The sequence below is a fragment of the Natrix helvetica genome (assembly GCF_964273705.1).
Source record: "Natrix helvetica genome assembly, chromosome: 14".
Classification (NCBI taxonomy): Eukaryota; Metazoa; Chordata; class Lepidosauria; order Squamata; family Natricidae; genus Natrix; species Natrix helvetica.
Genome location: NC_138564.1, coordinates 11,634,474 through 11,655,743, shown reverse-complemented (window position 1 = coordinate 11,655,743; position 21,270 = coordinate 11,634,474). Strand labels below are relative to the sequence as shown.

At 46.7% G+C, this 21,270-nt stretch overlaps 1 protein-coding gene across 5 annotated transcripts in view; it reads left to right on the top strand.

Moving 5' to 3' along the window:
- The window catches only part of NF2 (NF2, moesin-ezrin-radixin like (MERLIN) tumor suppressor), a 52,900-nt gene that overhangs the window by 1,491 nt on the left and 30,139 nt on the right, over nt 1-21,270 (top strand). For all 5 annotated transcript variants that reach the window (XM_081966465.1, XM_081966466.1, XM_081966468.1 and 2 more), the window contains exons 2-8: nt 20-943; nt 10,664-10,789; nt 12,693-12,815; nt 13,767-13,850; nt 19,294-19,362; nt 19,903-19,985; nt 20,830-20,905. In XM_081966465.1, the coding sequence (XP_081822591.1) occupies nt 830-943; nt 10,664-10,789; nt 12,693-12,815; nt 13,767-13,850; nt 19,294-19,362; nt 19,903-19,985; nt 20,830-20,905 (675 nt within the window). In that variant the 5' untranslated portion in view covers nt 20-829. The remainder of the gene's footprint in view (nt 1-19; nt 944-10,663; nt 10,790-12,692; nt 12,816-13,766; nt 13,851-19,293; nt 19,363-19,902; nt 19,986-20,829; nt 20,906-21,270) is intronic.

The window sequence follows — 21,270 nt, the reverse complement described above, 5'->3', positions numbered from 1 at the left end:
CACTTTTCTTTCTCACCAGGTTCCCTTTGGCTCTGGACTTCCATCCCCCCAAACGAGAAGGGCCGAAGTGGGTTGCCAATTTCTCCCCCTTTCCAAGGACGCCTCTTCGTCGCCCTCCAAGAAACCCCCCACTCCCAGGAATCTTCCTTAGAGGGGCAGCTTCTCTCTCCCCCCACCCCCAAATATAGAAAATCTGCAAAGAAACCCACCTCCCTACCCAGGTCAAAATTGGACCGATTTCAGCTTTTTAGACGCTTTCTTTCCCGAATAAAATTGGGGAGGGGCACTGTCCACTTTTCCTCCTGTGCCAATTCCCCCCGTCGGCTGGCATCTGAATCGTGCCAGTCCAGTAACACCCCTCTCCTCCACCCCAGTTAATCCCAACAATTTTCTTTCCGGTATATATTTTTTTCCTTTATCGAACCCCCCCCCCCCCAAAAGACCCCTTCTAAGGTTTTGCAATTTAGGGTGCTGCCCCGTTTTGAACGGGGGTGGTGGTGCATGTTTCCTTTTTTCCCTTCCTCCTTTCCCCCCCACCTTCCGACTCCCATCGGCGAGGAGAACCGGAGGGGACCGAATTAACACCTTGGAAACATGTTAAAGGGAGCGTGTTGGACCCCTCCTCACCTTTTTCTCGTAGAGAAACTCCAGGCAAACTGGCTGGATCTTTGCCGTGCCTTGGATTTGATCTAAAGTGTGGGTCGTGTGGTCCCAGTTCCTCTCCCCCACTTCTCCCCTCCCCCCTGCTTTGGACCTTCTTCCCCCCCCCTCCGAGAAGGGTCAGGGTATACCCCCTTTGGCATAGGGTGAAGTCTTAGGGGGATTCACCATGGCTGGGGCCATCGCCTCCCGCATGAGTTTCAGCTCTCTCAAAAGGAAGCAGCCCAAAACCTTCACCGTTCGAATTATCACCATGGATGCTGAAATGGAATTCAATTGCGAGGTAAATACCTTTGTGGTGCTTTTAGAAGTTGTGGGACAAACCGAAACTAATTAGAAAAGAAAATAGAATAGAATAGAATAGAATAGAATAGAGGAAAGATCCTAAAAGGAACCAGCTACAGGCCTGAGAGTCTAGTTTTCCCCTTTGCCCCTTGATTTCCTTTCCTGATGTACCCTAACCCTTTTAAATGCTGTTAGCAGAGTGTGAGTCTCGGTGTGTCTTCCACACTTGTGTGTCTCCACGTCTCCCCACGGAACAAGCCAAGCGGTTTTTGTTCTGGGGCCTTAAATGCTGTTTACAGTCTCTCCTTGGTGGATTAGCAGAAATGGCTTTTAATTAAAAAGTCATTATCGGGTTGTCACACAGCATAAGAAAATAAAAAATAGCTTTTCACGCCTTCCACGCCTGGCCCAGTTAACGGGCTCTTTATCTATCTATTTCGACATCTCTTTGTCGCACTACGGAATGGGAGGGAGGAATGTGGATATTTCATTTGCTTGCCTCTCAGTGGCCTCCCGGCAGAGGGAAGGAGATCAGGGTGTGTAAATATCTGCTGCGAACTCTGCATTGGTGACAGGAAGGGCATCCGGCCAGTAAATACTCTGCTCCACTCAGTTGATTCCACTCCCGATGTAAGGGGTTACAGGGTCAATAAAAAAACAAATAATAACAACAACAACAACAATAATAATAGTTGTTGTTGTTTAGGAGTTGCTTAACTCCTAAAAGAGGGGTGTCCAACTTTGGCCACTTTTTAAAACTTGTGGACTTCAATTCCCAGAATCCCCAACTTAACACCGGCTGGGGAATTCTGGGAGTCGAAGTCGATGGGGAAATCCAAATTCATTTCACAACTATGATACGAATTTAACCAATGCCATGATTCACTTAAACAGCGGTGGCAAGAAAAGCCGTACAACGGGGCGAGCTCGCTTAACAAATGTTTTGCTTAGTGACATCAATTTTGACCGCAATCATTGCGGTCATTACTCAAGAACTTCAGTTACGGTGCGTCTTCGCTGTCCTTCAGTTATTGTTGTTACCCTTCTTCTTCTTCTCCTCTTCCTCCTTCTTTTCTTCCTCCTCCTCCACCTCCATTTCTTCTTCTCCTCTTCTTCTCCTTCTCCTCCTCCACCTCCATTTCTCCTCTTCTTCTTTTTCTCTTCCTCCTCTTCCTCCTCCTCCATCTCCATTTCTCTCCTCCTCCTCCTCTTCTTCCGCCTTCTCCACCTCCATTTCTCCTTCTTCTCCTCCTCTTCCTCCTCCTCTTCTTCCTCTTCCTTCACCTCCATTTCTCTCCTACTCCTCCTCTTCTTCCTCCTCCACCTCCATTTCTCTCCTCCTCCTCCTCTTCTTCCTCTTCCTTCACCTCAATTTCTCTTCTTCTCCTCCTCTTCTTCCGCCTTCTCCACCTCCATTTCTCCTCTTCTTCTTCTCCTCCTCCTCCTCCTCTTCTTCCTCTTCCTTCACCTCAATTTCTCTCCTCCTCCCCCTCCTCCTCCTCCTCCTCCTCCTCCTCCTCCTCCTCCTCCCTGATGTACTTGCAATATTCCTCGCCCACCCATTTTCCTTGGTAAATAGAGAGTCTGTCAACACCTCTGCATTGTCATCCTTTTTCTGATCTTTTTAATGCAAGGTTTTCAGATCTGCCTTGAATCCGGTCCCCTATTCCCGCAGCGAATCTTTAACCACTGGATTTGCTCAGGCGCTAATTGCCTTGATGATATTTCCTCCAGCAAGTTGAGACTTTTTAAGATCTTCACTTGCGTGATACTTGCGTATTCAACCTCTAACCGTTCCCCTTAACTTTGGCTGTGCTTTCTAATGATTATTTATCACCTTTGAAAGAATTCACAAGTATTCGTCTTTAATCCTTGCAAGTGCTTTAAAAGCTAATCATATTATCCCGGGAGATGAATGAAGAGGATGAGATTAAGAGTGTCGGTTTCTCGGGAAATGAATCGGCGGGAGAAGGAAAGTCAAACGAGCTCCTTGTAATATCTCACAGCCCACTTTGCTATTAGCAGGCAGAAATGTGAATTATCCATTCATCCTAGGTTTCTTTTCAGCTTGCTGATTTGTTGTGATTTTCTTGTCATTTCTTTGACTGTTCTTTTTGTGGCAGATTCAGAAAGTGAGGAGGGTTGGGGAGGAACATGGGCCAGTCCTGGAGTCTGGGGAAGGCTTTGCGTGGGAGGCAGAGAGGGGGCCAAGGCCGTCTGACAGTTATCAGTTACCTTCGGAGTCGGAGATCAGTGGGGCAGAAGAACAGCTGGAGCCTGTTCCCAGTGTGCGCATGTGCAGAGTGGCCAGGAGAAGGGAGCAGCTAAAGAACAGGGGTCGACTTGGGAGTAAGGCCACAGGTGGACGATGAATGGCCCCTCCCAGAGGAAAGAAAAGAGGAGCGACAGGGGAGTGGAGCTTGCAGGAGAACATTAGTTCGCTTCATTGGTTCGTGACTCTCCGAGACTCCTGGCCAAGTTTTGCAGATATCAAAGGAGGCATTTTTGTTGAGCAAGTTTTTGCCCCGTTGCACGACCCCTCTTGCCAAAGTTGCTAAGGGCATCACTGCAGTGGATCAGTTAGTAACCCGGTCGTTAAGCGAATCTGGCTTCCCCGTTTGACTCTGCTTCGTCAGACGGTGGCAAAAGGGGGTCACATTAACCCCCACCCCCCTCCCAGGACACAGCTACGGTTGTAGAACCTAGTAGGCAGGCGGCCTGAATTTTGATCACACGACCTGCAAAGGTCGTTAACTGTGAAAAATGGCTGCAAGTCTTCTTTCTCAGCACCGTTGTAATTTTGAACCCTAAACGTACAGCCACCTCCCCAAGAGTTGTCCTTGGCTCTTTTAAAAGAAAAATTAGAGCCCAGTTTGGTACAAACTGTTCTTTCGAGCAGGTTTTTCTGCTTTGCATTTATTTAGTCTCCTGCTCTTCCCCCCCTCCGATATTCTCCCAAGGCTTCATAATTGTAATTACCAGAGGACCAGTTACAACATCGCTGTGAACCATAGAGATTGCGATATTCCTGCGCCCGGCAATTGCAAACGACGCCTGTTGCAGGTTGATAAATAATGCACACCCTTCTTAATAGATTCCCCCCCCACCCCTCCAATCAGGCCTCTGCCAAGAATCCCAGTCAAAGCTTCCCTCCTCCTCCTCCTCCCCTCCCCAATTTCTTTCCACCCCGGCGCTGGCTGGCTTTTAAAGTCCCCGTTCCTGTGTACTTAAAAACATTTATGCGCTGATAAATTACGAGAGCTGGTTGCATTTAGCAAAGGTCGTAAATCCCGTACCTGCAAAAAAAAAAAAAATTAACCCGGTGCATCGCTTAACCTCCTCTAATCAGGGAATTTGTTCACGTATCCTTCCGGGACTTGCAAATAGAGCTAACAAGCCATGTTAAGATAAGGCTAATGGAATATGACAAGGCGACCCGCTGAAAGAACATTTGTATTCCTGCCAGGAGTTCTCCGGGGACCGTCCAGTTAAAGAGGAACTACAAGGGGACCTCGCCTTGTGCCCCCTAGGATAGCGAACACCCACACACACCCAATCTTTTCAGGCACCAGGGACCGGTTTTGTGGAGAGTGGTTTTTCCGCGGGCCGGAAGGGTTGTGGTTTTGCGGGCTGCCTGCATTCCCGCGGATGGGGCTTTGTTTGTTTGTGCGGCCCGGTTTCTGGCGGCCAGTGACCCGGGGGTTAGGGACCCCTAATCTGGAACGTCCTACAGTCTTGCAGTTCAATTATGGGTCTTCCTCCTCCTTTTCTTTTAACGACCCCATAATCCCTTCCAGGTGGAGTCTGGACAACTGAATGGAGCTAGCAAGGTGTTTTACTGGCCAGATGCCCTTCGTGTCGCCAGTATGGAGTTTAGTTCAGCAGATACATTCTCATTGTGCCCAGAGAGAGAGAGAGAGAGAGAAATATCCGACTCTACCTAGGATTGAACTCACAGCCTCCTGATTGTGAGGCGAGAGCGCCACCTCTGGGCCACCGCTCCACTCGATCATGGGCCTTCCTCTTAATGCAGTGTATTTTGGTTGGGGATTGTAGCATCAAGAAACTGTGACCTTCACCCCACATCCATTTTTCGGTGTTAGAGCTGGAGCTTTGCATTTTAATTCCCGTTTCCTACCGTAAAATGTTTCCTTCATAGCAAGCTTCTCCCTCTAAAGAATGACCACGGGTTGGGGTCTTCCTGTTGTGGCCCACTGGCAGCCAGAAGAGCTGGCAGCAGAGTCGGGCATTGAGGAAGGTTGGGGAGGAAACTGGGCCAGTCCTGGAGTCTGGGGAAGGCTCGGTTGAGGGCTCTGTGTCAGAGGCAGAGAGGGACAGAGCCGTATGCCAGTTACCAGCTGCCTTCAGAGTCAGACATCACTGAGGCAGAAGAACAGCTGGAGCCTGTTCCCAGTGTGCACATGTGCAGAGTTGCCAGACGAAGGGAAGAGCTAAAGAACGGGTCGAGTAAGGGAGTAAAGCCACACCTTGGAGGTAATTGGCCCCTCCCATAGGAAACCAAAGAGGAGCAAACGGGGAGGGGGCTTTTGCAGGAAACAATTCGTTCCTTCGGTTGTTTCAAGAGTGGAAAGTTCTGTGTCTCTATAAGAGACTCTGTGCCATGTTTTGCCTTGCCTTGCGTTTGGAAACTAGCTATTTGGCAGCTCTCCAAGCGAGATAAGGTTCGTGTGGATAAACATTCCCCTGAAAGACTGTTTGCTAAAGCCTTGCAGACTGTGAATGAAAGGAATTCACAGTCGCGTAAATAAAAGAGGTTTTTTCTTTTCCGGGACCAAGACTTTGCTTCTTGCTTTCTAAGGAAGCCTGGCTCAGAACACTTCCCTGGCCGCTGAGCGCATCCAATGCAGGAAGCTCGGCCCGTCTTCATTAAGTCCCTCGCCCCCGTTATCCTGTCCTCAATCAGTTCAGGAGGGTAGCAGCAAGACATGAAATCAATAACCGGGCCACCGTGTGATTTACAGTCCGTGCGCTGCCTTACATTGTGAAGGGGAACCTAACCGTTTTGTAATTGTCGATGTCTACTTGTACTTGATCGTATTGGGTTTTTCTGGACAGGTCCCAACGGGCCAAAATCCCCCCCCCCCAGCAATTAAAGAAGAACTAAAGTCATTTACCCCACTTTAAACAAACTCCAGAAGGAGATCTAATCTCTGGATGGAACCACAGATAATCAGTTGCCTGGAACTTCATTAAAGGTTAAATTTCTTTCCGGGGACTAGATGGCAACCAGAACGTGGCTTTAAGCAAGCTTAGAAGACGAGCCTAGAAGGGACGGGGTGGCTCAGTGGGTAAGACGCTGAGCTTGTCGGTCAGAAAGGTTGGTGGTTCGAATCCCCAGCGCCCCATAACGGAGGGAGCTCCCGTGACTTGTCCCAGCTTCTGCCAACCTAGCAGTTCGAAAGCACGTAAAAAAAATGCAAGTAGAAAAATGGGAACCACCTTTGGTGGGAAGGGAGCAGCGTTTTCGGAGACAAGAACATATGAAGAACGGTTGCAGGAATGTAATATAATATATAATATAATAACAAGAGTTGGAAGGGACTTTGGAGGTCTTCTAGTCCAACCCCCTGCTTAGGGATGCATTGGATATGGCCAGTCTAGTGAAAAGAAGGACCAAGGGTGACATGAGAGCAGTTTCCCAGTGTTTGAGAGACCGCCATAAACCCACTTGTTCTCCAAAGCACCAGAAGGCACAGGAAAGACATAATGGATGGAAACTAATCAAAGAGAGAAGCAACCTGGAATGAAGGAGAAACTTCCTAACGGGGAGGAGAAATAACCCATGGGACAAATTGCCACCAGAAATCGCTCCATCGCTGTAGGCTTTTAGGAAAAGGCTGGACAAGTGGCCTGTCTGAGATCACTGCTTGAGAGAGCGGGGTTGGACTAGAAGACCTCCAAGGTCCCTTCCGGCTCTATGCTGATGGACTTCTGTCTTTGACAGCCCGTCTTAGAAAGCCTCTTGCCGTTTGAATCAGGCTTCCCTGTTTTTTTTTTTTTACAATACAATACAATGCAATAGCAGAGTTGGAAGGGACCTTGGAGGTCTTCTAGTCCAACCCCCTGCCTAGGCAGGAAACCCTGTACCATTTCAGACAAATGGTAATCCAACATCTTCTTAAAAACTTCCAGTGTTGGGGCATTCACAACTTCTGGAGGCAACTTCTGTTCCACTGATTAATTGTTCTAACTGTCTAAGGAAATTTCTCCTCAGTTCTAAGTTGCTTCTCTCCTTGATTAGTTTCCACCCATTGCTTCTTGTTCTGTCCTCGGGTGCCTTGGAGAATAGCTTGACTCCCTCTTCTTTGGGGCAGCCCCTGAGATATTGGAAAACTGCTATCATGTCTCCCCTGGTCCTCCTTTTTTCCTTCCCTTCCTCGGTTCCCGAGAACTGCAGCATTTTAATGTTTTTCCCCGAACTTCATTAAGGATTTTGCACCAGGTTATGTAAGGCTGCACTTCATTAGCAGTCTGTGGCTGGGCTTGAATTCCGGCGAGGGAGGGAAGGAGGGAAGGAAGGAAGAAAGGAAGGGAGGGGGAGGGCTCCCCTCCCCTGTCTTTCTTCCTAGCAAAGCCCAGCTGGAGTTTGAAAACACTCGGATTCCTCTGGGCATCGGCTGCGCATCTGTGGATGCAAAGCCTAGTGTTTCCCGCGAGCATCTCCAAGGAGGAGCATCCATGTTCTGCCTCTTATCCTCCACTGCTTCTTCGCTTGTCAATCTTTCCCCTTTAGAGCTGTGACAGTCAGGAGAAGGCAGAAGATGGGTGCACGGGTGGTGGTGGTGGTGGTGGAGAAACCCCGGCCAAAAGGCGACAGAGGTTCGAGCGGCTACCTTAATTCAAAACAAGTCTCTCGTGAGGAATATTCACCCAACATCCATGCTTTCTCGCAGTCTTTTTTACCCGAGTCTCCACATCTTCCCTGCAAGTCCCTCTTTGCATGTGAGAACCCCATAGTTCTCTCCCTCTTCTAACCCATCAGAAAGATCTTGGTTCAGGATTTAACCCGTGAGTTTATTGCTCCTTAAATTACTGCAGAGTCAGAGTTTCAGGCCGAGGTTCCCATTCTTAGTTTTCTTCTTCTTCCTCCTCTTTTGAAGAAGAGATTGGATAACCATTTGTCTGAAGTGATGTAGGGTCTCCTGCCTGAGCAGGGGGTTGGACTAGAAGACCTCCAAGGTCCCTTCCAATTCTGCTATTCTATCCTCCTCCTCCTCCTCCTCCTCCTCCTCCTCCTCCTCCTCCTCACTCTTTCTTCTCCTCCTCCTCCTCCTCCTCCTTCTCACTCCTCTTCTCCTCCTCCTCATTCTTTCTTCTTCTTCTTCTTCTTCTTCTTCTTCTTCTTCTTCTTCTTCTTCTTCTTCTCCTCTTCCTCCTCCTCATTCTTTCTTCTTCTTCTTCTTCTTCTTCTTCTTCTTCTTCTTCTTCTTCTTCGTCTTCTCACTCTTTCTTCTCCGCCTCCTCCTCCTCCTCCTTGCTCTTCTTCTTCTTTTTTTCCTCCTCCTCTTCCTCTTCCTCCTCCTCCTGGGAATCTTTTATTTTTACGGATCTGATTGGGTTTGTTTGCCATCCATCTTGACTCTGGGCAGCCTGGACTCTTTCACCTCGTGTGTTCTTTTTGCACGGAGCCGGTGGGGGGGGGGGGGGGGGGCGCTGGGGGAAAACAAGATAATGTACTTTGGAGGGAGGGAGATGAGACGTGAGATGGGAAGACACTCGTTGCCATTGTGCAGCCAGAAGTCACCACGAGGGGGCGGTGTGCGATCACCACTCCCCATCACTGAATAACACAACAGGCTTCAATCACCTATCAGGATGAATATTGATGCTATGCAGGTGATCCTGTTGAAGAGGCTGGGTGGGGGGGAAACTGGGATGCCAAAGCCGAGCAATCTCACCTGGTTTCCAAGCGGTTGGGGCTCCTGCATTTCCTTCTCTGTTTCTATGCAATTGTGCCCCCCCCCCTTTCTTAAGCAACCTTTCGTGTCCTGCATCCCCCTCTGGAGGACGCGGGCTTTAGAAGAGGCAAACCTTGGCTTTGTTCCTACTTTGGAATGGACCAAGTTCACGTAAAGCATTTGGGTACCCCCGTACCTAAGGCCATCTATCTGTAAATCACTTCTCCACCTTGGACAATTTCTTAAAAGAATAACAGAGTTGGAAGGGGCCTTGGAGGTCTTCTAGTCCAACCCCCTGCTTAGGCAGGAAACCCTACACGACGTCAGACAAATGGTTATCCAGCATTCTTCTTAAAAACTTCCAGCATTGGAGCATTCACAACTTCTGGAGGCAACTTCTGTTCCACTGATTAATTGTTCTGACTGTCAGGAAATTTTTCCTCAGTTCTAAGTTGCTTCTCTCCTGGATTAGTTTCCACCCATTGCTTCTTGTTCTGCCTGAAGGTGCTTTGGAGAATAGCTTGACTCCCACTCCTTTGGGGCAACCCCTGAGATATCGGAAGATTGCTATCCTGTCTCCCCTAGTCCTTCTTTTCATCAAACTAGACATCCCCAGTTCCTGCAACCGTTCTTCATATGTTTTAGCCTCCAGTCCCCTCATCATCTTTGTTGCTCTTCTCTGCACTCTTTCCAGAGTCTTCACATCCTTTTTATATCATGTTGACCAAAACTGAGTGCAGTTCTAAGTTGCTTCTCTCCTTGATTAGTTTCCACCCATTGCTTCTTGTCCTACCCTCAGGTGCTTTTGCTCTTATCTTACTTTCTGCTGCTTTCTTGTGGTGCAGAAGACAAAAACTGCGCCAGAAGGCAGGATAAGAGACAGTGGATGAAAACTAATCCAGGAGAGAATCAATCTGGAATCAAGGAGAAATTTCCTGACAGTGAGGACAATTTACCAGTGGAACTTCTTGCCACCAAAAGTGGGTTCTCCATCACTGGAGGTTTTTAAAGAAGAGACTGGAGAGCCACTGGTCTGAAGTGGTATAGGTCTCTTGCTTGAGCAGGGGGCTGGACTAGATGACCTCCTAGGTCCTTTCCAAGTCCACTATTCTATATTCAACGTATCTAGTACGTAGGTTGTAGGAGCTCAGTTTTGAAGAGAAGCAATAACTTGCTGAGTTTTCCTGTCTTTGTACTTCCATGGCGTTTCTTTTATGCTTTCATTCCCAAAGTCATAGCCCTTGCAGCGTCCTCGCGGTTGATCACGTGATCCTGATTTCCAGGCCTCCCTGCCGTCTTCCCCACAAGGAAAGTCATTGGGGAAACCAGCAGGAAGTTGGAAGTCTCTCCCATTCTTATTTTCCAGCTCATGTTCATTCTGTTTCTCTGTTTCGGTCATTAAATATTGACTACTTCTTGAAGCAAGTCACTTTTTTTTAGTACTTGTAGGATTTAATGTTTGTTGCGTCTTCCGGGATGAATTACCAACAAGTACCGAGGTACTTGTCAGGTTTCCGAAAGGTGCCCTAGTTAATTCATGAGCCTCGAGCCAAGTTTCAAAAGCAAACCATTGTCATTGATTAGGAACACCCTTTCGGCGAGACCCCGTAGCAGTCAGATCTGACCTCACTTAAATTAAATTGACAGTACCATTGTATCTCATGATACCTCAGCATCTCTCGTGAAGTCTTAACGGTATGAGAATGCGGCAAGATTTATTTGTATTTTAAAAAACGGAAGGCAACGTGGTTGGAGAAGAGGAACGTCTTAAAACTTCCTAACGTTGTTTCCCCGTGCAGGTGAAATGGAAAGGAAAAGACCTCTTCGACTTGGTGTGTCGGACGCTGGGACTCCGCGAAATGTGGTTCTTTGGGCTGCAGTACATGATCAAAGACACGATAGCGTGGCTGAAAACGGACAAGAAGGTAAGGGACTTCAAAGCACGAATGGCTAGAATACGTCTCCAACCTTGGCAAGACTTCAACTCCCAGAATTCCCCAGCCAACAGGTGGAATCTTTTTTAATTAAAAAGTTTTTTTTATTAAACACACATTAAAACATTGAACACAGTGTAACCGTCCCTGGCAAATTGTCTTTGCCATACATACTAGAATATAAGTTAAATATTATAACCACCCTGCTTGTTTACAATCGGCCCATTCAGTGTTGACAAGGATAAGGATATCGTATTTCCATCCATGTTGCTTTGTCCTTGTCTTAGACATTTTCACTGTCACCACAATGTAAAAAAAATGTGGAGACTCCAGAAAGAGTGCAGAGAAGAGCAACAAAGAGGATTAGGGGACTGGAGGCTAAAACATAGGAAGAACGGTTGCAGGAATTGGCCATGGCTAGTTTAATGAAAAGAAGGACTAGGGGAGACATGATAGCAATCTTCCAATATCTCAGGGGTTGCCCCAAAGAAGAGGGAGTCAAGCTATTCTCCAAGGCACCTGAAGGAAGGAGAAGAAGCAATGGGTGGAAACTAATCAAGGAGAGAAGCAACCTAGAATTAAGGAGAAATTTCTTGACAGTTAGAACAATTAATAACTGGAACAATTTGCCTCCAGAAGTTGTGAATGCTCCAACACTGGAACCTTTTAAGAAGATGTTGGATAACCATTTGTCTGAAGTGGTGTAGGGTTTCCTGTCCAGGCAGGGGGTTGGACTAGAAGACATCCAAGGTCCCTTCTGACTCTCTCATCCTATTGTATTCTAATTGAAGAACATACCAATTTCCCCACCTCAAAACGGCAGAGAATTGTACCCTTCGCTAATGAAAAAAAAAAAGCCATCCAAGGGTTAGTTTGGATTTTTAAAAAAGCTTACCTAGAGGACAAGCAAATACGTGGTTGTGCAAAATTGGGTAACCTTTGATCCCCGACGCATTCATATTAGGTTAAGGCCCTCAAAGTCACTTCCTATAATTGGACCCGTCTGCACAGACTAATGAGACTCTCCAGCGCCTGCTGGAACATCTGCTGGAGATGACAGTGTGGTCACTGCGAGCATCTTGTGGCTTTCTCGTCCAGCTGCCGTCCCCTCATTAGTCAAGATCCTGTGTTCTTTGGGAGCATCTGAAAAGAACAAGCTTTAACGTGAGCGCAAAGAAAACATTCTAATGGTTGCCAGGACTGTTTTGGATTGAGGTGTGTCGGGCGAATGTTCGTTTCATTTTTTAAAATAACATTTATGTATATGATGTATTATAACATTAGGTTCGCCCAGTGGTCCACGAGAAAACGTTGGTGGTACGCAGGAAAATGATGTGCATGTTTTTATATTGCACGAACTACTGTTTAGGGACATGGTGGCTAAGACGCTGAACTTGTCAATCAGAAAGGTCGGCGGTTCGGCAGTTCGAATCCCTAACGTGTAACGGAGTGAGCTCCCATGACATTGCCCCATTTTCTGCCGATCTGGCAGTTCGAAAGCATGTAAATAAGGGGAGTAGAAAAATAGGGGCCACCTTTGGTGGGAAGGGAACAGCGTTCCATGCGCCTTTGGTGTTGAGTCATGCCGGCCACACGACCACGGAGATGTCTTCGGACAACGCTGGTTCTTCGGCTTTGAAATGGAGATGAGTACTGCCCCCTAGAGTCGGGAACGACTAGCACATATGTGCAAGGGGAACTTTTACCTTAAATACTATTTATCTTTTTTTAAAAAAAAAATCATATTAGTGGTCCGCGGGATTTAAAATTTGGAATTTAATGGTCCCTGAAGTCCGAAAAGTTGGCGACCACTGGCTGAAGAAAGCCACAGTAATAAAAGAGAAATTCTGCAAAGATTTGGAGCGTTTCATCGCAGCGTTTCATCCTTCGGCAGGTGCTGGATCACGATGTCCCAAAGGAGGAGCCGGTTACTTTTCAATTCTTGGCCAGGTTTTACCCAGAGAATGCAGAAGAAGAGCTGGTCCAGGAAATCACCCAGCATCTTTTCTTCCTACAGGTAAGGCCTTTTCATAAGGGGGACATTGATACTGGCCCAGCCTCCGTAGATAAGCATTTTCAGATTGTAAAATCTGAAAAAGTCCGACTGTCTTGCTTAGCGATGGAAAGTCTGCTCACAATTGTGGTTGTGTCAGTCAGAGATGGCCTCTAGACCAGGGCTTTCAAACTTGATTTCATTGAGGGCCACATCAGGGTTGTGTTTGACCTTGGGGGAGGGGGCAGAGGGGGCATGGCCTGGATGGGCATGCCAGCTCAGCATCACTTCTATTGGCGTTGTGGTGGCCTGGGCGCTCTGCCAGTGAAAACGGGCTCCCGAGCTCCATTTTCAGCTGCGACCGCCTCCTGCAACTGCCAGTGAAAATGGGCTCCCGATTGCCAATGAGCTTTGCAAAGCCACACGGAGCACAGAGTCAAAACGGAGCTTCAGAGTTTAAACTGACCACAAAGAACCAAGTTGCTTCTTGCAAAGACTCACGTGCCTTTGCTCCTCCTTTATGTCCTATGGAAGGGACCACTCATCTCCAAGCTTCTTTTCATTTCCTCCCTTCTCTACTTTCTTCCTTCCTCTCTCCTTTCCCTTCCTCCTTCCCTTTCCTCTTTCCTACTCCCCTACTCCTCTCTTCCTCTTCCCCTTCCTACCCTCTCTCCTTCTCTTTCTCTCCCTTCCATCCTCCTCTCCTTACCTCTATCTTCCTTCCCTCCTCTTCCTCTCCTCTCTTCCTCTTTTCCTTTCTTTCTCTTTTGTTGCAGGTGTCTCTTCCAGCTCTTAATTTTCTTGGGGTGGTATTTCTACAGACCCAAAAAATAGTTGAACATCATTTCTTCATCTTTCCTTCTCAAATCTATCCTTATTGTGTCCTGTCCCCCCCCTTGTAGCTTACTTTTGAATATATACTTATATATTATTATTTTCTTTACCATCTTAGCATTTCATTGTTGCCTCGTTCAGGTGAAGAAACAGATATTGGATGAGAAGATCTACTGTCCTCCAGAGGCGTCCGTCCTCCTAGCATCCTACGCCGTGCAAGCCAAGGTAAGCCTTAGTTCACCCTTGGGGTGCATTCCCGATTCTGATCCTGATGACCTTATCCATCTAGAAAACGGATAAAATGTGAGGATTTCACTCCCTGTAGGAAATAATGGCTTGTTTTGAAGACCTCTTTCACCTTTAGAACAATCAAGGAAGGGCATCTTCAACAGGAGTGGTGTCCAATCTTCATAACCTTAAGACCTATGGGCTTGAACGCCCAAAATTCTGGGAGTTTAAGTCCACAGGTGTTATATATGGCAAGCGTGGTGGCCCATGTTGAGTAGTACTCTGCATTTCCTTTATTTTCTTATTTGCAATGTTAAGTCCGTCCATCTCTGCACAATCCCAATATTTTCCGAATTACGCTTTAAATCTGGTGGGGTGTTCTCATCTTTTTTTCCCCAATAGGGTGCAAATGCAATTCTCGCTGCTGTGTGATACATGTAGCGTTAAGTGTAGAGTCCCTTGATCGTCACTTCCTGGTGTCATGCCTAACAGGAATATTTCTGGCTTTAAATCTATACGCTGCTTAAATCACCTTTGCCAACCCTATGTGTCTTTTCGTCCAGCATGCCTTTGTGCGTGTCCACCACATACGATAATAGGTACCTGGGGTCTGATTACATTTCCAACATTGGGTGGACATTGATAAACGATGTGTGTGTGTGTGTGTGTGTTTACACCCAACTGTTGTGGTGAGTGAGAAGTGGCTAGCGAGGACAGGTGAATTCCTAAATAAAGATTTACACAGGCTAGCGTTGCCACAGCCACACACCTGAAAGTTTGACCTGCTGTTAATCCACACGGATCGAGCATTCGTCTTTGGATTTTTGCTACCTGGACATCATGTCCTTGAGCGAGAAGGGGTGTCAAGCAGCTTTAATTGGCAAAAAACCACTTTGAGGAGGGGTGTGTGTGCAGGCTTCCTTTGCCTCTACCTGTCGGACTCAGAAGTGATTATTTCTGAGTGCATAACAGCGTGTGAGTTACATAACTTCTTTCTTTCTTTCTCTCTTTGTCCTTTTTATAACCACATCTTTTATAAAAGACCACAAGGACGTGAGCACGGATCCTGCCTCACCATTAAGCGATACTGGGTGCCAGAATTAACAAAAGTAAACAATGGGAATGGAACGGAACAGAACAGAATAGAGAAACAGGGAAGGAGAATAGAATAGAATGGAATGGAATTGGAATGGAATTAGAATTAAATGGAATGGAACAGAAGAATAGAATTAGAATGCAGAATAGAATAGAATAGAAAATAGAATAGAATGGAATGGAATGGAATGGAATGGAATTGGAATGGAATTAGAATTGAATGGAATGGAACAGAAGAATAGAATAGAATAGAAAATAGAATGGAATGGAATGGAATGGAATAGAATAGGAATTGGAATGGAATTAGAATTAAATGGAATGGAATGGAACAGAAGAATAGAATAGAATGCAGAATAGAATAGAATAGACCTGTGGACCACCTCTTTTATGTCTTATGGGAGGGGCCAATCATCTCCAAGCCTTACTCATAAGTCGACCCCTGTTCTTTAGCTGTTCCCTTCGCCTGGTGACTTTGCGCACACTGGGAACAGGCTCCAGCTGTTCTTCTGCCTCACTGATGTCTGACTCAGAAGGCAGCTGATCACTGTCAGACGGTCCTGGCCCCATGTCTGCCTCCGATGCAGAGCCCTCATCAGAGCCTTCCCCAGACTCCAGGACTGGCCCAAGTTCCTCCCCAACCTCCTCACTCTCTGAATCTACTGCTGGCCGCTGGTGGGCCACAACATCTTTCCTTTTCAATCTCAAAAACAGCTTTAAGACGTGAGGACTTCAACTCCCAGAATTCCCCAGGCGGACGCACATCTGCATTTGCAGATTTTCCACGTTGAAAGCCCTTCTCATCTCGCCTGCAAAGTGGCAGGGGATAGAAAGCAGATGCGGCTAAGCTCAGGCACTTATTTTTTTTAATGTTTTAAAAAAGAGAATTTGATTAAGCCTGGTCCCTGCTCTGCCCTCCCCCCTTCCCCCCCTTGCAAAATAAAAACCTTGGACTCTCCTTCCATCCAAATCCTCGCGGCAAGCAAAAGTTTAATGTCGTTTAGCATGTTGCCATTCATAGTTTGGAAGAAAAAAAAAAAATTAGTAATGAACTTGGCTTTTGGTACATCGGTGACTGCAGGGGTTTGTTTTAAGCAGCTAAAAACTCAGGTATCACCATTCCTTTGTATTAACCCCTTGGGTGGGGGCGACCGTCGTGTTTCATTTGAACGGGGTGGGGGGTTCCTGTGGCCTGGATGCTTAATTTTTAATGAATGAAGCCTCCCTTTCACTGAAGGGCATCGGCTCTTTGACGATGGATTGTACGAACGCAGCGGAATAACGATTGGGTACCACTCTGTAACCCAATTTAGGTAAAAGAGCTTTTGGCAGCCAGACAAGTGACTGTCTGAGAGACTTCCGGCTACCCCGTCTAAATCTTGCGGTGAAGGACCTTCACACGGCAGTCAAGTTCATTAAGCAGAATCCACCGCAGGAAAGGACGGAAGGTTGCCCTCCGAAGCCATAAAAGGGACCCCGGGGGTGGGGTGGAGGGAAGGCTTACTTCTTAATGCTTTCTGTTGGAAACGGAGACAGAAACCGACGTTAGGGCATCTTTGTGGTCAGGGGAGGTAGGCTGCAGGATCTGACTCTGGGAGACGATGTTGTTAGCAGATTTGGAGAGTGGGGAGGGTTGGGGAGGAACCTGGGCCAGTCCTGGAGTCCGGGGAAGGCTGGGATGAGGGCTCTGTGTCGGAGGCAGAGAGGGGGCCAGAGCCGTCTGACAGTTATCAACTGCCTTCAGAATCGGACATCAGTGAGGCAGAAGAACTGCTGGACTAGAACTCACCGTCTCCTAGTGGTTGGCCCAAAGTCACCCAACTGGCTTCCGCGGCTAAGGCAGAACTAGAACTCCCAGTCTCCTAGGGATTGGCCCAAAGTCACGCAGCTGGCTTCCATGCTTAAAGCGGGACTAGAACTCCCCGTGTCCTAGGGATTGGCCCAAAGTCACGCAGCTGGCTTCCATGCTTAAAGCGGGACTAGAACTCCCCGTCTCCTAGGGATTGGCCCAAAGTCATGCAGCTGGCTTCCATGCCTAAGGCAGGACTAGAACTCCCCGTCTCCTAGGGATTGGCCCAAAGTCATGCAGCTGGCTTCCATGCTTAAGGCGGGACTAGAACTCCCCGTCTCCTAGTGATCGGCTCGAGGTCATCTAACAGGCCTTCATGCCTAAGGCAAGAACTCGCCATCTCCTGGTGATTGGCCCCTAAGCCACCCGGCTGGCTTTCATGCCTAAGATGAGACTAGAACTCACCGTCTCCTGGTTTCTAGCTTTTAACCACTGCGCCAAACCAGCTCATCGGATTGATTTCTTTTCGGAGCCAGCAGGCTGGCAGAAGGAGTCATTATTTATATAGATGGCTCCCCTATTTGAGACCTCCTGTGCCAGCCAGGACCGCTTACGCCTCCCTGGAGGGGGAGAGGCTGGGGAAGAGCGGGGTGGGCTCGTACTTGGCAGCGAATTTGTCCTCCTTTCCACTTTTGTCCCCTCATTCTGAATCCAGCCACGGTTATCTTTTCGTGTTAAATCAGGTCTTAGATGTTTCGTTTCCCCCCCCTGCAGATCCCATTAATTTTTTTCCCCAAATCTTATCCTTTCCATAAGAAGAAGAAAAAAAAGAAGAAGACGTCAGATCATTTACTGGGCCGTTTTCTTTTGTGCTCCAGTTCCGCAGCCCTGCCATAAATATTGCCTTGACGGGAACGGTTCTACTTCTGTTTTAATTTTCTTCCCAAGATCTAAGGGTTATCCCGGGAACGCTTCAGAGCTGGAAGCGTAGAAATTTCAAAGGATGGGGGTTTTTTCTGTCTCTCTTTCTCTCTCTTTCCCTTTCTCTCCCGAGTGGAATCCGTTACATAATAGAGATTTGCATGCCGAATTCATTCCGTGAGCCGCTGAACGCAGCTATTTTTCCTCCCCTCCCCAATTTTAGTTAGCTGGATTAAGAGTGCGAATGCACTGTGAATGCAGCAGTATTTAGCCTCTCTGCTTTTTGTCCATTTTTAAAAAAAAACCTGAATCCGCGCAGACTATCCTTTTAACGGCTGGCGTCCTTCAAATCGGACCTTCATTGTGGAAAGGAGGAGTGCATTCAGTTTTTTTTTATAAAAGTTTTTTCTTTATTTTTAATTTTTTAAACAAACACAACACATCCTTCTTTACATACTGTGGAAGTGTATCAGTTGGTTACAAAAAGGCTTTCGTGCATCTCTTCCACAGTCAACAAACATAATTCATATTAACTCAAGTATTTTAACTCGGATATTTATACATGTTACCATCATCATACCTCCATTTTCATTTGACTATAATTGTTTAAACGTCCTTCATCATAAAATATACCAAGATTTAATACATAACCACATACTGGCATTTCATTTACTATTTCTAAAATCCTCCAATAACACTGAATCCTTGTGTCCTATTCTAGTTAAACATCCATAATATTTAATAACAACGTTTTCTAATCTTTCTTTCCAAATCACTATTTACAATTTACACCCCATTTCTTTATGTTGTACACATACATACATACATACATACATACATACATACATACATATATACATACACGTTGTTATCATTATTCCTCCTTTATTTGACTATATATCATTTCCCCCCCCTAATAATCAAGACTTAACTGAATCTAACTTAATTCTTTTTTTTATTAACCTTTATATATAATCCAAAAGTATTTCTAATCTTCCTTTCATGGGTACCATTCAATATTCATATGCAATTATTACTTAGTGCATTCAGTTTTATAGCAATAGCTCTTGGACTTATATACCGCTTCACAGTCCTCTCTAAGCGGTTTTCAGAGTCAGCCTCTTTCCCCCAACAATCTGGGTCCTCATTTTACCCACCTCAGAAGGATGAAAGGATGAATTAAGCATTAGATGGAGAGATGAATGGATGATAGGTAGATAGAAGATAGATAGAAGATGGATGGATGGATGGAAGGAAGGAAGGAAGGGGAAAAGGAAGAGCAAAGCAATAATAATACCACTTAGATTTATATACCGCTTCACAGTGCTTTTATAGCCCTCTCTTTACTCCTCCTCCTCTCCACAAACCCCCTCTATTCTAGCACTGATGATGTTACCTAGTTGGGTAATGAAATGTCTGTAAGAAAACAAGCAAGCTCAGGGAGCACTAAGGATCCCACAGATCTCCTCCTCCTCCTCCTCCTCCTCCTCCTCCTCCTCCTCCTCCTCCTCCTCCTCCTCCTCCTCCTCCCCCCCCCCTTCCATGAAGACAAAAGTGCTCCACAAGGATGTGGCAGCTATCTTGGGCTCTCCATTCTCACAATTGTTCTCACTCCAGAAATCCCCTCTGTCTTTGCAGTATGGAGATTATGACCCCAGCGTTCATAAGCGGGGCTTCTTGGCTCAAGAGGAGTTGCTTCCAAAACGGGTAAGGAGGATGGGTTTCCCGCTCACTCCGCTTGGCTGGGTCTCGGTGCAAGGGGTCTGCCCTCATTTGGAAAGCGTGAGGCTTCCTTTTGAGAAGCAACCTGGAATTAAGGAGAAACTTCCTAGCATCGAGGACAATTAACCGGTGGAACAGCTGGCCACCAGAAATTGTGTGCGTTCCATCAGGGGAGGTTTCCAAGAAGAGATTGGAGAACCGTTTGTCTGAAACGGGATAGGGTTTCCTGCCTAAGCAGGGGGTTGGACTAGAAGGCCTCCAAGGTCCCTTCCGACTCTGTTATCCCAACTCTATTCTGATTCTTGAGGTTGAATTTCCTAAACTTCATCCAGGTTTGATTGGGACGCTGTGTCTCCGCTTTAAGGCATGTGGGCTTCCAACTCCTAGAATTCTGGGAACTGAAGTCCACGCACCTTTTACGTTCCCAAGATCGTGAAACATTAGATTAGGAGAGTGGAGAGAAACTCACAACCGGTCAAGGTTGGGCTGTGAATTAAAGTTATTTTTTTTAAAAAAAAATCCTAGGTGATAAATCTCTACCAGATGACTCCGGAAATGTGGGAAGAAAGGATCACAGCCTGGTATGGGCAACATCGAGGCAGAGCCAGGTGAGTGACTTAAAAGGGACAGGTAGCCCTTGGTTTGCCACCATTATTTTAGCAACCGTTCGAAATTAACAAGTCCCTGAAATAAGCCACTCATGGCCATTTAAAAAAAATAATTTTATTGATAGTGTCAGGCCTGCAGCCCTCTTTTCTTTTGGATCTTTGGCCTGCCACACTTTCTATTATTCTGCTATGCATTTTCTATGATGGGAGAGGGGGATTGTATGGAGTTAGATGATATGTAGCCATAACAATATTCTTTCTAGAAAGCCAAGGTCATCCTTTGTTTTTGCACCTGACCGGAAGTGGATGGGTGGAAGCTGCCAGTGTGGCAGTGGGAGATTGGACCCTGGGATGGACTTGTGGATGTGGGGGGCAAGATCTTGAACTTTCAACTAGGAGGGGAAAACCGGGAAACTTTCAGATTCAGGTTTTCCCAGATGTGCCAACATGGCTTTCTTAATCAATTGGAACTTTGAGGAATGGTTTGCCTCGAACTCTTGATTTACTTTTGGATGCTATTTGGAACCCCAACACCCCTGCTCTAAGGATAACCTTCCATGAATTGGGTTTGGAACGAAGGATGATAGTGAGGGGAAATTATTTGGGGTGGGGATTAGTCATATTTCAGTTTTAGACGCTGGGCGTACCATAAACCCTCCGCTTGGACTTTCGCTGCAAAGCTTTGTCACCTTGGATGGGAAAAAAAACCAACCTCAATCTTCAGAGAGATTATGGGATCTGCTACATCATGTTTGATTTATGTTCTTGGGTGCCTGCCAGATGCTTTCTCTAAACTCTCCCCTGAACTTCCTTTCCACGCATTCCTTCTCCCTTTGCTTTGCAGGGATGAGGCAGAAATGGAGTACTTGAAAATAGCGCAGGATCTGGAGATGTATGGCGTGAATTACTTTGCCATTCGGGTAAGTACATTTAGAAATACGCAGCGTGACTCACTCTGCGGTTCGGGGTGTTTTGGGGGTGGGGGGGCACTTACCACGGCAGTGTTAAATGTTTTTTTTACTACTGGTTCTGTGGTCGTGGCTTGGTGGGTGTGGCAGGGGAAGGATACTGCAAAATCCCCATTCCCTCCCCACTCCAGGGAAAGGATACTGCAAAATCCCCAATCCCTCTCCACTCTAGGGAAAGGATACTGCAAAATCCCCAATCCCTCTCCACTCTAGGGAAAGGATACTGCAAAATCCCCAATCCCTCTCCACTCTAGGGAAAGGATACTGCAAAATCTCCATTCCCTCTCCACTTTAGGGAAAGGATACTACAAAATCCC